The sequence below is a fragment of the Heptranchias perlo genome, unplaced genomic scaffold (assembly GCF_035084215.1).
Source record: "Heptranchias perlo isolate sHepPer1 unplaced genomic scaffold, sHepPer1.hap1 HAP1_SCAFFOLD_49, whole genome shotgun sequence".
Classification (NCBI taxonomy): domain Eukaryota; kingdom Metazoa; phylum Chordata; class Chondrichthyes; order Hexanchiformes; family Hexanchidae; genus Heptranchias; species Heptranchias perlo.
In genome coordinates, this window is record NW_027139505.1 from 784,153 (window position 1) to 802,072 (window position 17,920).

Consider the following 17,920-nt stretch of genomic DNA (forward strand, 5'->3'; position numbering starts at 1 on the left):
CTCCTTAGAGCAGTGAATGTTTACGTGAGACCCAACAGAAGTATTGAAAATTATGTTAGGTTTTGATAGAGCAAGTAGGGACAAACTGTTCCTTCTGGCGAGTGGGTCAGTAACCAAAGGTCATATATTTTAAAAATTGGTTAAAAAACGAGAAAGGGAATGAAGAGTAACTTTTTCACACAGTGGGTTGTTAAGATCTGGAACAAACTGCCTAAAATGTTGGTGGAATCAGATTGCATAGGAACTTTCAAAAGGCAATTGGACATGTACTTGAAGTGGACAAATTTGCAGGGTTCTAGGGAAGAAGCTGGAGTGTGGGACTAAATTGTACAGATCATTTAAAGAGCTGGCTGAAATACGACGTGCCCAATGACCTCCTTCTGTGCTGTAAGATTCGCTGATTCTTCTTCAGTGCATCTTCGTCATACATATCGGACGCAGGATGATTCACGCACAACACGTCACTTCTGTAAACACAGCGATATCCCAAGATCATGTAGCAGGAGACATCCGATACAAAACATTCCTGCCCGTTTTGCTGATCTACCAAGAGATGATGGGCTCTGAAGGTGTTTGATTAGAATCTCCCTGTGCACGGTCCCGATGTTTCGGGTAGTGGACAATCATCAAATACATTCTTCTCAATCAGTATAAACAAAGGACACAACCATTTCCAAGAGAAAGATATCAATTAACTATTTTAACTAAACTTTCCTGACTTTCACTAGCTTGCGTTTTGATACCAGATTGATACATGTTGTTGAGTCGTGCACAGTGGATTTAAGTTAAGAAGGGATGGGACAGGATAGATCGAAGCAGACTGCTTCCATCAGGTGAGGAATCAAGAACTAATGGCCATAGATTCCAGAACACATTTCAGAGATTGAGAATTGAAGCTCGGAGAAACTTCTTTACATGGAGAGTTGTAAGGCTGCAGAATACACAGAGGCAGAAATGACGTCTAAATCCAAGATTCAATTGGATAGATCAATGAATCACAATAGGTCGGAGGGATGTTGAGACGAGGCGAGTGAAGTGAATGGAACTATTTACTGCGGTGGAGGGTGAACGCAGACAAGGACTGTGCGTCGAATGGTCTGTTGACATGTTATAACATTCCAATATTTAGATCAGTTGAGACTTTAAGAAAATATCTACAAACAAAGATTCCTGACGTCAAATGACGAGTCAAGTTTCTACTGTCTCCTTCATTCGTGACTTATCAGGAGACAGGGTCCCGTTCTATTGGGCCAGGAGACAATGGGGAGCAGTGTCTGATGTCGAGACCAGCGCCTGTAACATTCACACCAAGATTACAGAATAATAACAAATAACCACGATTGTAACATCCTTCATTGCTGCTACACTAAAGAAAGCTTCATTATTTAAATAAACAAGGCGTCTTATTCCAGTACCGACGTTATTAAACAGCAAACGCTGACGCCACATGTTCTGCACCACTGCTGATTCTCAATCATGACTGTTCTCTTTGAATCCTGAGCGGGAAGTGCGCTGTTTTAGCGAAACGATTCTGTTCACCGTGGGAAAGTAGCAGACATCAAATGCACGGCACCAAAGGGAAGGAATGTTTTCTGACAGCTTTTAATTTTCACAACAAAAATCCATTGTCGCTGTAAACGAAAGACGGCCATTCTAAAATGGAACACGGGCTGTAATTGAGCTCTGAGTCGGACAGGAAGTTTTGGTTTGATTATTCATTGCTTGACCATTGTTAGAATAAATGTCCAAGGAAATTTCATCAGCTGTTTCAGCTCGGCCCTGAATTTAGTTTGAGTAGCTGCATAAATACAGGTGTTTGTACAGGAACTCAAAAACATAAGCATGTAACCTGTTTCAGCGGCGATATAAGCAGGTGCAGTATAATCGCCTCGGTAATACATGGCGTTTGTCAGTCTGGTCGATAAAAAACTAACGACAGTTGTCAGCCACAACAGTATGAAACTGCCCGATACAGTGAACAGTAAGATAATGGATTTCCAACGGTTCTCCATCTCTGGATCGTTTCGATTCTCACTGTTGTGACTTCGAAGTCCCCTGCGGAGTCCATTGGCCACTAAAATGCGCCTGACTGTCAAACAATTAAACAGTAGTATCAAAGCGAAAGGAAGCAAGGCAACGAAAATACTATCTAACCAGGAGAACGCTATACCTGCAGGCGATGAAAAAAAGTCCAGTCTGGGACGGAAACCCCAGTAAACATTGCTAATTATTCGATCAGGCTCATATGCAAACCAATAGGGGATATTTTCTAAATAGACCAGGATAGAGACCGTTGTAATAACCGTGGCCGCAGTTCTCACTGTGCAATACTTTGTTTTATGCTTCTGACAACATATAGCTACAAATCGGTCAAATGTGAACGAGACTGTAAACCACACCGACATATCCAGGTTGTTACATTTCATGTATACAATTAACTTGCAAACGGCAGTGTAGGACAGGAATGAATATGGAAAGAAATAACTGAAAATGTGATGCACTATTACATTGATGATCATGACCAGTAGATCTGCTGTTGCCATGGCCACCATATAGACAGAGATACATTTGGAAAGGCCACAATTTCCTCTGGAGAGAATCACGATTGTCAATAGATTCGCTGTAAGAAAGAGGGACAAGAGGTAAATAACGGGGATACTCAGGTAAATCTCACAGCATATTGGGAGGAAATGTTTCGATGTTTTCCCGCTTAGGATTATAAATACGGATTCATTTTTATTGGTAAAGGCGAGAGTTGACGATATCTTATTGAGAAGAAAGAAAACTTCAAACAAACAATATAGAGGGACTGAAAGTCCGCCGTTCTTCCAGTATCCTTCAGTAAGATGTCGTCAAGAATTAAATACAATTTCACAACAATTACTGGAAAGCTATGAATCCAAATAAAACATTCAGCTGAGACAAAATCATTCAATTCGGTCGAAACACTGCCCTTTTTCTATTTATTATCGCCCCGAGGTAACAGAGCGGGAGCTGTTGGAACCGCAAAAGTTCTTTGCAGCCGAGGGGAGGGGAACAGCTCCCCGAGTGGCAATTGTTTCTCAAATTATCTTTCCAAGGCCCCTGTTGGGTGGAGGTGGCTGCAGACCGCGGAATTATAAGTAAAAGTAGACAGCGGTACAAATGAGTTCATGAGCATAGACACTAAGAAATGCATCCTTTATTGAACTATGTACTGTTGGAGGGGCCGCGGAATCAGCATCGCCCTCCCTCGGTATAGGGAAGAAAGTTGATCGTTCGGTGCCCAAGATCCACAGACCAGAGCAGCGCTTCACCGGCCGTGAGGACTGTTCGGATTCACGCAGATGTTCATCAACATATACCGCTGGATAATTTACTCTGCAATAAGGACATTCTCGGAATCTGTTACATAATCATTAACAATGAGAGAGTGAACAATTATTAAATAACAGGATATACTGACTTACCGGGAACACCAAAGACTGCGAGAACAGGGTAGTAGATGTCCTTGATCTGTAGCATTATTGGCCTTTCCATTGTTTAGAAGAATGTGTGAATTCTGTCCAGCTTTACGGTTCCGATTGGAGTGTATCTGAGATCCGTAAACACTACCCCTTTTATAGAACAATATCGGTGTCCGGTGAGAAAATCAGTTTACACAATAATTCGCGTCAGTTATATTCGCTTAACAAGCAAAGCGCGATTTTCCTCCTCAGTGCGCCCGGGACACCAATGGGGAAATTGTACAGTTCAGTTCATGAAACTTGTTGTATTGAAATTATGAACGCTCTGCTTACCCTCTGTCATCTCTAAAGGGAACATCCCTCAAGGACAGTGTGTTAGGTTTTTAGGGACACATATTATTTCGGTGAAATCTTCACTAATCCATTACATAATTGAAATTTGTTTTGTACGATGATGATGAATCAGGTCTAACATTATTGGAGGTGACAGAAATCTAACATTACTTGTAGTGATCCTATTCAAACATTACTGGGTGTGCCCCTACTCTAATATTACTGGGTGTGCCCCTACTCTAATATTACTGGTGGTGACAGAAATCTAACATTACTTGTAGTGATCCTATTCTAACATTACTGGGTGTGACACTACTCTAATATTACTGGGTGTGCCCCTACTCTAATATTACTGGTGGTGACAGAAATCTAACATTTACTTGTAGTGATCCTATTCAAACATTACTGGGTGTGCCCCTACTCTAATATTACTGGGTGTGCCCCTACTCTAATATTACTGGTGGTGACAGAAATCTATCATTACTTGTAGTGATCCTATTCTAACATTACTGGGTGTGACACTACTCTAATATTACTGGGTGTGCCCCTACTCTAATATTACTGGGTGTGCCCCTACTCTAATATTACTGGTGGTGACAGAAATCTAACATTACTTGTAGTGATCCTATTCTAACATTACTAGGTGTGACACTACTCTAATATTACTGGGTGTGCCCCTACTCTAATATTACTGGTGGTGACAGAAATCTAACATTACTTGTAGTGATCCTATTCTAACATTACTGGGTGTGACACTACTCTAATATTACTGGGTGTGCCCATACTCTAATATTACAGGTGGTGACAGAAATCCAACATTAATAATGGCGACCCTACTCTAACATTATAGAAAGTGACCCCACTCAAACATTGCTTGTGGTGACGATACTCTGACATTACTGGTGGTGATTCTACTCTAACATTACTGCTGGTGACTATACTCTAACATGACTGCTGGTGACTCGACTCTAACATTACTGGGGATGAACCGACTCTAACATTTTTGATGATGACTCTGATCTAACATTACAGATGGTGAGCCGACTCTAACATTACTACCAGTGACCCGACTCTAACATTACTGATGTTGACCAGACTCTAACATTACTAATGGTGACCCTACTCTATCATTACTGGGTGTGACTCTAGTCTAAAATTGTTGGGTATGCCCTTACTCTAACATTACTTGGTGTGACACTACTCCAACTTTACTTGGTGTGACCCTACACTAAGATTGCTCGTTGTGCCCCTACACGAATATTAAAGGCGATGACAGAAATCCAGCATTAATAATGGTGAATCTCTTCGAACATTATTGGTGGTGACAGAAATCTAACATTAATGGTGGTGACCCAACTCTAACAATATTGGTGGTGACGGAGCTCTGACATTACTGGTGGTGACCCTCCTGTAACATTACTGGAGGTGACCTCACTCCAATATTCGTGGCGATAATTCTACTCTAACAATACTGGTGGTGAGCCTATTCTAAAATTATTGCTGGTGAACACACTCTAACATTAATAGTGTTAACTCTACTCTAATATTACTGGTGGTGATCCTACTCTAACATTACTGGTGGTGACCCTACTCTAAGATTACTGTTGGTGAACCTACTCTAAAATTATTGCTGGTGAATCTACTCCAACATTATTGGTGGCGATTAGAATCTAACATTACTGATGGTGACTGTACTCTAACATTACTGATAGTGAACCTACTCTAACATTATTAGTGGTGACAGACATCTAACATTCATGGTGGCGACCATTCTCTAACATTAATGGTGGTGACCCTACTCTAATATTACTGCTGGTGACCATTCTCTAACATTAATGGTGGTGACCCTACCCTAACATTAATGGTGGTGGCGATACTCTGATATTACTAGTGGTGATTTTACTCAACCATTACTGGTGGGGAACCTACTCTAAAATTATTGCTGGTGAATCTTCTGTAACATTAATGGTGGTGACTCTCATCTGATAATACCGGTGGTGATTCTACTCTAAATTTACTGGCGGCTACTCTGCTTTAACATTAATGGTGTTGACTCTGCTACCACGTTACTGGCGGTGTCCTTACTCTAACATTATTGGTCGTAACACTATAATAATATTAATGATGTCGATCTGATTCTAAGAATACTGGTGCTGTCACGACAATAACAAAATTGGTGGTGACCCTACGCTATCATTACTGATGGTGACCCTACTTTAACATGACTGGTGGGGACCCTACTCGATCATTACTGGGTGTGATGCTGCTCTAACAATACTGAATGTGCCCCTACTCAAACATTACTGGATATGACGCTACTCTAACATTACTTGGTGTGACGCGACTCTAAGATTACTGGGTGTGCCCCTACTCTAATATTAAAGATGGTGACAGAAATCCAACATTACTAATGGAGACCCTACTCTAACATTATTGGTAGTGACAGAAATATAACATTAATGGTGGCGACCCAACTCTAACATAAAGGTGGTGACCCTACTCTAACATTACTGGTGGTGGAGATACACTGACATTACTGGTGGTAATCCTACTCGAACATTACTGGTGGTGACCTTACTCTAGCATTACTGTTGGTGACACTACTCTAACAATACTGGTGTGAAACTACTCTAAAATTAATGCTGGTGAATCGACTCTAACATTATTGGTGGTGACTCTAATCTAACATTACTGATGGTGACTGGACTCTATCATTACTGATAGTGAACCTATTCTAACATTATTGGAGGTGACCCTATTCTGACATTACTGGTGGTTACCCTACTCTAACATTACTGGTGGTGACCCTACTCTAATATGACTGGTGGTGATCCTACGCTAACATTACTGGTGGTGACCCTACTCTAACATTACTGGTGGTGACCCGACTCTAACATTACTGGTGGTGATCCTACTCTAACATTACTGGTGGTGATCCTACTCTAACCTTAGTGGTGATGACCCGACTCTAACATTAATGGTGGTGACTGCACCTTATCATTGTTGGTGGTCATCCTATTCTAATATTACTGATGGTGACTGTACCTTAACATTGCTGGTGGTTACCCTACACTAACATTACTGGTGCGGAACCTACACTAACATTACTGCTGGTGATCGTATTCTAACGTTACTGATGGTGACTGTACTTAATATTGCTGGTGGTGACCCTACTCCAACATTACTGCGAGTCACTCCATTCTAAGAATAATGATGTTGGCCTTATTTTAACTTCATTGGTGATGACGCTATTCTAATATTTCGGATGGCTATTGCTCTCTGAGATTATTGTTCATTATTCTTTATTTCCACTCCTTGATGACCATACTGCTGCGGGTAAAATGCACATTTTCTAGACCTTGTGATGAGTCATCAGCTTTAACCCTCCCTCACACCACTCCTCCGGCATGATTCAACCCCCTGCCCAAATGATGACTCAAGATGAACCATGTTATTCTCAACCTTGGTGTCCTGATCCTCAGCAAATATCTCAGGTTGATGCAGTTTGTTTCCGCTTTGGTGTCTTTTTCAACTCCGAGTTCAATGTCTGACACCACATCTTCTGCATCACAGCGTCAGCCGACCACCACATCCATAGCATCGCCAATTGCCACAACCGCGTCACCCCATCCGGAACTGAAATCCTCATAAATGACTTTATTACTGCCATACATGATCAACCCAAAGATGTCCTTTCTGACTCCCAACCTCCATGAAAAAAATCACTGCCTCTTTTAACCTATTCTGGAGCAAAGAGTTGTTCACCCATCTCTCTCATCCTCGCTGAGTTACATTAGTTTCCGAGATCTAATACCTTTCAAGATTGAGATCGATAGAGTTTTCTTCGGTAAAGGTGTCATGGTATGTGGAACGAAGGTGCATAAATGTAGTTGAGGTGCAGATCAGCCATGATGCAACTGAATGGCGGGACAAACTCCCAAAGGCCTACTCCTGTTCCTATGTTTCCTGTTTTTACTGTTTCCTTCGCTTCCTGTCTCCTTACGTTCCTGGTTTCGATGTTTCCTCTTTCCTATATTAACCATTTCCTTTGTTTACCCTTTACTTTGTTTCCTGTTTCCTATGCTGACTCTCTCCTATCTTTAACTTTCCCGATGTTTGCACTTTCCTGTGTTTCGTTTGTTTCCTGTGCTTACTCTTTCCATATCTCCTGTTTCCTGTATTTTCTCTTTCCTATGTTTCCTGTTTCCTGTGTTTGCTTCGTGTAGGCGCCAAGCCAAAGAAAGTTTGAGACAACCAAAGGACTACTGCAATGGTAGCAACAAATTGTACCCCTCCCCACACACCCCTGAGGAGGGCTCATAAGTCAGTATTACATGGAAATTGAAAGACTGAATAGGCCATTTTACCAAAAATGACCGTGTTGTTTATCCATGAGCATTAGTCCTAATCCCATGGTCCCACTGTGTTCCCATATTCCTTTACTCCCCTTCATGTCAACCACCGATCTAATTTATTCTTAAACGTTGACAATTTTTTGATTCATTCTCCGATGTGGCCATTTACTGCCCATCAAAGTTGCCATGAGATGGTGGTGGTGGGCTTTATTCTTATACTACTTGTAACAGTTTGATACAATTGAATGATTTGCTTGACCACTTCAAAGGTCAGCTAACACTCAGTTACGTTGGTGTTGGAAGCAGGTCAGACTGGGCAAGGGCGGAATTTCCTCCCCTGACGGAAATCAGTGAATTAATTGTTTTTTTTAACGAAAATCCAACAGGTTCATTTTTACTGATACCAGCTTTTTTATTAATTGCAGATGTCGTAAAAACTGAACTCAAATTTTCAAACTGCCGCATGTTTGGTTTACTGTTCCCACTAATATAACCACTGCACTCCTATGGCCACTGCGCAAGGGCTATGCTTCAAATACTAAATCTGCTCGTGCATTCCACAGCCTCACAACTCCATGCAATAAAGTTTCTCCTGCTCTCTGTCCTAACTTAAACTTACAAATATGTCCTCGTGTTCCAGTCTGCTGCGCCAAACATAAAATCCAATTCCTACTTGCTCTGTGCAATCCGTTTAAATAATATGAAACATCTCCATTAAATTACCCCATAATCTGTTCGGTTCTAACTAAAACAGGCCTGATTATTCTTGACGTTCTTCGTATTTCAATTTCTTCATACCAGGCAGTATCCTAATGACTCTGTGCTGTACCCTTTCTATTGCATCAACACCCTTCCGATAATGTGTAACCCAAAACTGCACACATTACTCCAGCTATCGTCTCACTAATGTTTCACGCAGATTCACCATTACACCTGTACTTTTATAGTCTGTAACCACTTGCCATAAAACCCAATAGTTCTTCAAGTTTTTAATGGGTTTATCCAGCTGAGGTGCTACTTTGAAGGGCTTATGGGCAGAATCCTCCCCCATCCCCTCAATCCCTCTGTTCTTTCACATCATCCAGCTTTCCGAAAGCAACGAATAAATGGTATTAATTATTTGACAAAGATGCAGCTTAAATTTACAAACAGTGATATCCATCTGACCCTTTCTTTCCCATTTCGCCATCTTATCACTTCCATTATTGCTCCCTTTATTTCTCAGAATGATTTCGTGTTCTTTCCATTTTAGTATCCAGCACTCTCTCCAGCTCTATTACCAAATCACACTGAAAGATCCGTATAGACGGCTTTAAGAGCGCTCCAGGGAGCACTGTGGGTCGATGGGAATGGGCATTGCTCCATGTTTTACCTTCACACTGTAATGATCGGAGTAAATACCCTGTTCACTAAAACTTTAAGGATTATTTTTGCTTACAATGTACTTGCTCCCTATGTTTCAGGTACGTCAGGGCAGCAGAAAGAGGAAGGATCACAGTGAAAATTAACGAGTGTGGGAATGGGAGTGAGATTTCCAAAGTGACAGAATAGTAACATAGGAACTTGGGAACAGGAGTCGGCCATTCAGCCCCTCCTGCCTGCTCCGCCATTTGATAAGATCATGACTGATCTATGATCTAACTCCATATACCTGCCTTTGGCCCATATCCCTTAATACCTTTGGTTGCCAAAAAGCTATCTATCTCAGATTTAAATTCAGCAATTGAGCGAGTATCAATTGCCGTTTGCGGAAGAGAGTTCCAAACTTCGACCACCCTTTGTGTGTAGAAATGTTTTCTAATCTCGCTCCTGAAAGGTCTGGCTGTAATCTTGAGACTGTGCCCCAGACTCCTAAAATCCCCAACCAGCGGAAATAGTTTCTCTCTATCCACGCTATCTGTTCCCCTTAATATCTTATAAACTTCGATCAGACCACCACTTAAACTTCGATACTCTGGAGAATACAACTACAATTTGTGTAATCTTTCCTCGTAACTTAACCCTTGAAGTCCGGGTATCATTCTAGTAAACCTAGGCTGCACTCCCTTCAAGGACAATCTGTCCTCCCGAACGTGCGGTGCCCAGAACTGCTCAAAGTACTACAGGTGCGTTCTAACCAGGGTATTGTACAGCTGCAGCATAACTTCTGTCCCCTGGTACACTCGTCCTCCAGTTATAAAGGCCAGCATTCCATTAGCCTTATTGATTATTTTCTGCATCTGTTCATGACACTTCAATGATCTGTGCACCTGAACCTCGAAGTCCCTTTGGACATCCACTGTTTTTAACTTTTAACCATTTAGAAAGTACCCTGTTCTCCCCTTTTTTGATACAAAGTGGATGACCTCACATTTGTTTACATTGTAATTCCATTTGCCACAGTTTTGCCCATTCACCTAATCTATCAATATCGCTTTGTAATTTTATGTTTTCATCTACACTGCTTACAATGCCACCAATCTTTGTGTCATCGGCAAAATTAGACATGAGACTTTCTATGCCTTCATTCAAGTCGTTAATAAATATTGTGAATAATTGAGGCCCCAAGACAGATCTCTGCGGGACTCCACTAGTAACATTCTGCCAATGTGAGTACCTTCCCATTATCCCTACTCTCTGTCGCCTTTCGCTCTGCCAACTTCCTAACCAAGTCCGTACTTTTCCCTCGATTCCATGGGCTTCTATCTTAGCTAACAGTCTCTTATGCGGGACCTTATCAAATGCCTTCTGGAAGTCCATATAAATAACATCCATTGACATTCCCCTGTCCACTACTTTAGCCACATCTTCAAAAAATTCAATCAGGTTTGTCAGGCACGACCTATCTTTCACAAATCCATGCAGGCTCTCCCTGATTAACTGAAAATTCTCGAGGTGTTCAGTCACCCTATCCATAATTATAGACTCCAGCATTTTCCCCACAACAGATGTTAGGCGAACTGGTCTATAATTCCACGCTTTCCCTCTCTCTCCTTCTTTAAACAGCGGAGTGACATGTGCAATTTTCCAATTCAGAGGGAAAGATCCTGAATCGAGAGAACTTTGAAAGATTATAGTTGGGGCATCCGCAATGTGCTCACCGACTTCCTTTAAAACCCTGGGATGGAAACCAACCGGTCCTGGGGATTTGTCGCTCTTTAGTGCTATTATTTTCTTCATTACTGTTGCTTTACTTATGTTAATTTTATCGAGTCCCTGTCCCCGTTTCAATATTAGTTTTCTTGGGATTTGCGGCATGCTATCCTCTTTTTCGACTATAAATACTGAAGCAAAGTAATTGTTCAACATGTCCGCCATTTCCCCATTGTCAATGACAATATCCCCACTTTCAGTTTTTGAGGGGCCAAAACTGCTCCTGACCACCCTCTTTTTCCTAATATAACTATCGAAGTTTTTTGTATTGAGTTTGATATCCATTGCGAGTTTCTTTTCATACTCTCTTTTTGTAGCTCTAATTATCTGTTTTGTGACCCTTTGTTGATCTTTGTATCTTTCCTATTCGCCATGATCTGTGCCATTTTTTGCCTTTTTGTGTGCCCTTTCCTTATGTTTTATAGTGTCCCTTACCTCTTTAGTTGTCCATGGCTGTTTTTTGGCAAGTAGAGTTTTTACCCCTCATGTGTATAAACCGATTATGTATCACGTTAACTGTTTCTTTAAACATTTCCCACTGATCATCAGTCGTTTAACCCATTAACAGATTTGCCCAGTTTACTGAGGACAGACTCTGTCTCATCCCATTGAAGTCGGCCTTGCCCAAGACTCGAATCTTAGCAGCTGATTCACTTTTTACCCTTTCAAACATTACATTGAACTCGATCATGTTATGATCACTGTTGGATCGATGTTCACGCACAGTTAAGATGTTAACTAAATCTGGTTCATTACTCATTACTAATCGAGTATGGTTTGCCCCTTTGTTGCCTCTAGGATATACTGATGTGGAAAACTATCCCGGATACACTGAAGAAATTCGCTACATTTCTGACAGTTGCTAGTCTGCTTTTCCCAATCTATGTGAAGGTTAAAGTCCCCCATTAAAACAATTATGTCTTTCTTACACGCTTGTCTAATCTCTGCATTTATCCAATCTAGCTCTTCAGAGCTGCTACCAGGGGCCCTATATAGAACTCCCACTATAGTCTTAAATCATTTCCTATCTCTCAATTCAACCCATGACGTCTCTGTTGGCTGCTTACCTCCAGTTATATCCCCCTTTATCAAAGAGCAGTGTTCCCAACACCGACCCCTGGGGATTTCCCTTCATTCTGAAAAAATAACCATTAACCACTGCTCTCTGCTTTCTCTCACTTAGCCAATTTCGTATCCATGCAGCAACTGTCCATTTAATCCCAAGTGCTTCAATTTCGCAAGCAAGCCTATAATGTGGTATTTCATGAAATTCCATTTGAAAACCCATAGGCACATCAAGCGCACTGCTCACATCAATCCTCTCAGTCACTTTATCACACGAACCAGTCAAGTTACTCAAACACGATTTTCCCTTAACAAATCCGTGCTGGCTTTCATTTATCAACCCATATTTATCCAAGTGCCAATTAATTTTTACCGGGTTCATGTCTCTTAATGTTCCCTGACCATCGACGTTTGACTGGCCTGTAATTGACGGGGAACCTTTCATCAGAACTTCAAAGTATATTAATGAATTTTGTTTCCAGAGCAGGAAGACCAGCTTCAATTGCTCATGTTTCATGGGGATGCATGTGAGTGGGAATTGATCATCTTGAGTTAAAAGCAGCACTCGAACAGGTGAGACTGGAGAAGCTGGGGTTGTTCTCCGTGGAGCAGAGAAGTTTAAGGGTAAATTTAATAGAATTGTTCAAAATCATAAAGTGCTTTGGTAGAGTAAATGAGGAGAAACTGCTTCTATTGGCAGATGGGTCGGGAACCAGAGGACACAGATATAAGATATTTGCAAAGGACATGACGCATCATGAGGAAACATTTTTTTACGCAGCGAGTTCTTATGATGTGGAATGCACTGCCTGAAGGGGTGGTGGAGACAGATTCAATCAATACTTCCAAAAAAGCATTGGACAAATAGTTGAAGGGGAAAAAGTTAGAGCGCTCTGGGGAAAGAGCAGGGGTGTGAGGTTAATTGGATAGCTCTACCGAAGAGGAGGCACAGACACGATAGGCGGAATAGCCCCCTTCTCTTTGACGTCCAATTGCATTTGGAAGTTCCAATGGAATCTGCTTCCACCACTCTTTCAAGTATTGCATTTCGGATCTGAACAAACCTCTGTGTGAAAACATTTCTGCTCATTTCCCCTCCAGCTCTTCTAGGCAATTATTTTAAATCTGTGATCTTTGGTTTCCAAGTAACTTGGTAGAGGAAACAGTTTCTCCCTACTTGCCCTGTCAAAACGCCTCATAATTTTGACAGCCTCTATTCGGTCTCCCGTTAACCTTGTCTACTCGAAGGAAAACAACCCAGCTTCTCCAATCTCTCATCATTACTGAAGTCCCTCATCTCTGGTATCATTCTGGTTACCTTACTCTGTACCCTCTGTACATAAGTCAAGGTCATTTATAAATAACAAGAACTACAATTGTCCTAATACCGACCCCCAAGTTCCGCTCTGTACACTTCTCTCCTCTCAAACAAACATCTGTTCACCATTATTCCGTGTCTCCCATCCCTTAATTACGTAGCCAAGTTACCATCATCCATTTCACCTTATATGTTTCTATTTTCCGATTAACGTGTGATAAGGAACTTCATCAAATGCCTTTTGTTTTCTGACCCCTTCTCTGGAATTTTAACCCATCTCCTCAATCTGACCCCTCTCCTCAATCTGACCCCGTTTTATAAGAATGACACCGTCTCCTGAATCTCACCCGTTCTCCTCAATCTCACTCCTCCTCAATCTGACCCCCTCACCTCAATCTGTTCATCTCTCCTGAATCTGACCACTTCTGTCTCTGACCTTTTTTCCTGATTCTGATCCCATATCCTCAATCTGACCCCGTCTCCTCAATATGTACCGTTATCCTCAATCTGAACACTTCTCATCAGTGTGACCCCTTCTCCTCGATCTGGTCCCTGAGAGAGAGGACATTCAAGAACAAAATCAGGCAGGAAGTGTTCAGATATGTGGTAGTGGAAATCTGTAATTCGTTTCCTTCAAAAGACTGTGGATGCTGGGGGTCAATTCGAAGTCCAGGATTGAGATCGATAGATTGTAGTTGGGGAATGGCATAAACGGTTGCAAGTGTAATATAGGCGGGTAAATGGATTTGAGATAAAGATCAGCCATGATTTAACTGAATGGCAGAAAAGGCTCGAGGGTCTGGATGGCCTACTGCTGTTCATCACCTGCCTTCTCCGCTCCAATGGTGACTGCGCGATGGCCAGTTTTAACAAGCTCTGCTTTGATCTCGATGAGAAATAATCATGAATCGCCGGGAGAATCGAAAATGCAGAGAATGAAAGATGAAGAAAGAGGGGAAGGGCAGCAGACGTGCTGAAATTTTTTAAAGCAATTTTTACCGACCAAAAAATACTGTTTGTGTGAATGCGGTTCGTTCCCCTCATTCCTGACTCGCTTGGGAAGATGCTGTGCACGGAATCAATAAAAAGCTCCGAGACATTTATTTTTTGCACTGCAGAATTTAAATACCTGACGTTAAATGACGGTGCGTCAAAATTTAACTTGAGTGGGGTTTTAATTGAAAAAAAAACAACAACGTTTGAACAAGGACTTGAACCCTGGCCCATCATGATAATATTCTGAAAATCCACCGACTGAGCTTTCCAGGCTTTGAAAAATTGCAGACACAGCGACTGCGACTGGCCGTGATCGGGAATTATATTCCGTTCACTTCACGCTCACAGCTTTCAAGCCCCACACTAGATATGTACAGTCGCCCTGCCAACACACGTTCCGTCACAAAATTGCCTCAGCTCCAAGGCCACTTCTCAGGCCATTCCATCACAAACATACCGAACTCCAACCGCCATCAACCTGCAACGAGTCTCCGCCAACCTCAATCTGATCCCTTCTCCTCAATCTGACCCCTTCTTCTCAACCTGACCCCTTCTCATTTATCTGTCCCTTTCTCCTCAATCTAACCCCTTCTTCTTAATCTGACCCGTTCTAATCAATCTGGACGCTTCTGCCCAATCTGACATCTTCTTCTCATTCTGATCCATTGTCCTCAATATGAACCCTGCATCTCAATCTGACCCGTTCTGCACAATCTGGCCTCTATCCGACGCTGTTCAAGTCGCTCGGCACGTCTCTTATTGTTGATAGCTGAGGGCGGTTTGCCTCTTCATGCTGGCGGTGGGGAGCCGTGGCGTGGGTTTTGGGGGAGTGGGTGTTGTTGCCAGGCTTGGCAGGCAGAACGACTTATGCTACAATGTAGCGAGGTCGCTCGCCTTCTGCCATCTTTGAAAGTCGAGGGCGGCGCTTCTGAGGTCCAGACCTGGCACGCATTTGGCAAATACTGCGGAAAAAGCATGGAATAGCATGAAACATCCAGAGTATCCATATTGACATCACTGTTTCAGCCAATGAGTTGGAGGTGGGGCGGGAATTACGCATGACTCACAGCAAAGAGTGTATTTTACAGCAAACAACATCTATTTACTGAGCAAACAGTGTTTGTTTAAACAGCGCACTGCAGCAAAAGTCTAGAGTGTCAACTTAAAAAGAATTTCTACAAACTATAGCAAATAGAACTCAAAACTGAAACCAGAACAACTTCTTCCGATAAAAGCAGGGTCATTTCTCCAGCAAAGGTGCAGTCAGTGGAGGATAGTTACATAATTCAAATTGATTATTATTACAACAAAATGCAGCGAATGGAGGATAGTTACATAATACAAATTGATTATTTCTCCAGCAAAATCCAGTGAGTGGGTGATAGTTATAAAATACATTTTTTTTGTTTCTTCGGCAAAGGTCGTTGGATGGGTGATAGTTACATAATACAAACTAAGGGCCATAAATATAAGATAGTCATTGATAAATGCAATGAAGTATTCAGGTGAAACTACTTTACCCAGAGAATGGTGAGATTGTGGAACGAGCTACCACAAGGAATGGTGGGACGATTAGCATAGATGCATTTTCGGGTAAGCTGCATAAACACGTGAGGAAGAAGTGATTAGGAGGATTTGCCGATCGGGTTAGATGAAGATGGGTGGGAGAAGGCTGGTGTGGAGCCTAAACACCGACACACATCTGTTAGGCCGAATGCCCGGTTTCTGTGCTGTACATTCAATGTATTTCGATGTAAAAAAAAGGCTCGAACACATGCAAAGGGACTTTTTTTCCGGATTTGCAACTGTTAGTCCATATTGAGATTTCAATTCTGTGCTTACAGCCAAAGTAATATGCGAAATATAGCAGACACTTGCAGAAGGGCGGAAAATGCGTGTGCTCCAAATCCGCAAGTGAATGGAAAGCAGGATCAGATTGGCGACGGCAATATGGGCTCTGATCGCATACATCACCAGATGAACCGTCATTTTCGATGATTAAGTAATATTTTATTGAGATATCTGTACTTGGTGATTCATGGAACAAGAGACCAGATGGCTTAAGATCAGTGGAAGGAAAGATAATAGCATTTTTACTCAAAGATATAATAGAAAAACACCCTGAATCGAAAATTAATAACGGGTCGTCAGCACCGATTTCAAAAGGGACGGTCATGCTTGGCCAACCTTGTTAAATGCTTTAAAGAAGTAACAGAGAGAATCGGGAAGGGTCATACATTGGAGGTAATCTCCATTTGATTTTCAAAAGGCATTCGATAAGCTACCATATCTCTCGAGAATTTTAATTCCATTCGGCCCAACACAATGCTCCACACGCGCTTGCTTCTACCTTACTTCATCTCACTCTAACACCATATCCTTCTATTCCTTTATCCCTCATTTGTTTAACCAGCTTCCCCATAAAGGCATCAATACTAATCGCCTCAACTACTCCATGTGGCTGCGAGTTTCACATTTTCACCACTCTCTGAGTAAAGTGTTTCTCCCGAATTCCTGATTGAACTTATTGGTGACTATATTATATTTATGGCCCCTATATTTGGACTGCCCCACAAGTTGGGAACTTTTTCCCTCTGTCTTAAAGATCAAAACCTTTCATTATCTAAAGACCTCCATCAATTCACCACTTAGCCTTCTATTTTCTAGCGAAAAGAGCCCCGCCCCGTTAAGCCTTTACTGATAAGTAAATCTTCACCGTTCTGGTATCATCCCTGTGAATCGTTTTAGCACATTCTTCAATGCCTCTGTAACCATTTTATAACATGGATACCAAAAATGTGCACAATAATCCAAATAAAGTCTCACCAAGCTTCTAAACAAGTTCAACACAACTTCTCTGCTTTTGAATTCATATCCCGTTCCAATTGAGCCCCAGTGCTTGGTCTGCCTTTGTTATGGCCTTACTAACTTGAGTCGCAACTTTTGGTGATTTGTGTAGCTGTACCCTGAGATCCCTAGCATCTCTCCCACATTAGTTATCCAAGCCGTATGTGACCTCCTTATTCTTCGTGGCAAAATTCACCACCTCACAAGGTGTCAGCATCAGAGAGCAAACCACTTTAACTCTGCCATTGTTTGCCTTCAGGTACTCGGCACATCGAGAAGTGAGTTGTCTGCAAGTTGTCCGTAATGTTAGAGTAGGGTAACCCCCAGTTATGTTAGAGTAGGGTAACTATCAATAATGATAGAGTAGCGTCACCAATTAAAATGTTGGATTAAGGTCACCATCGGTAATGTTGTAGCAGGATCACCAT

The 17,920-nt window shown here is 41.8% G+C and overlaps 1 protein-coding gene across 1 annotated transcript; it reads right to left on the minus strand.

Moving 5' to 3' along the window:
- Nucleotides 1-1,715: 1,715 nt before the first annotated feature.
- LOC137313867 (probable G-protein coupled receptor 139) lies at nt 1,716-3,519 on the minus strand. The gene is made up of 2 exons (XM_067979605.1): nt 3,450-3,519; nt 1,716-2,620 (listed from the first exon to the last, which is right to left on the minus strand). Exons 1-2 carry the CDS (start codon nt 3,517-3,519, stop codon nt 1,716-1,718), a joined length of 975 nt encoding a protein of 324 aa, XP_067835706.1.
- Between the last annotated feature and the right edge of the window lie 14,401 nt (nt 3,520-17,920).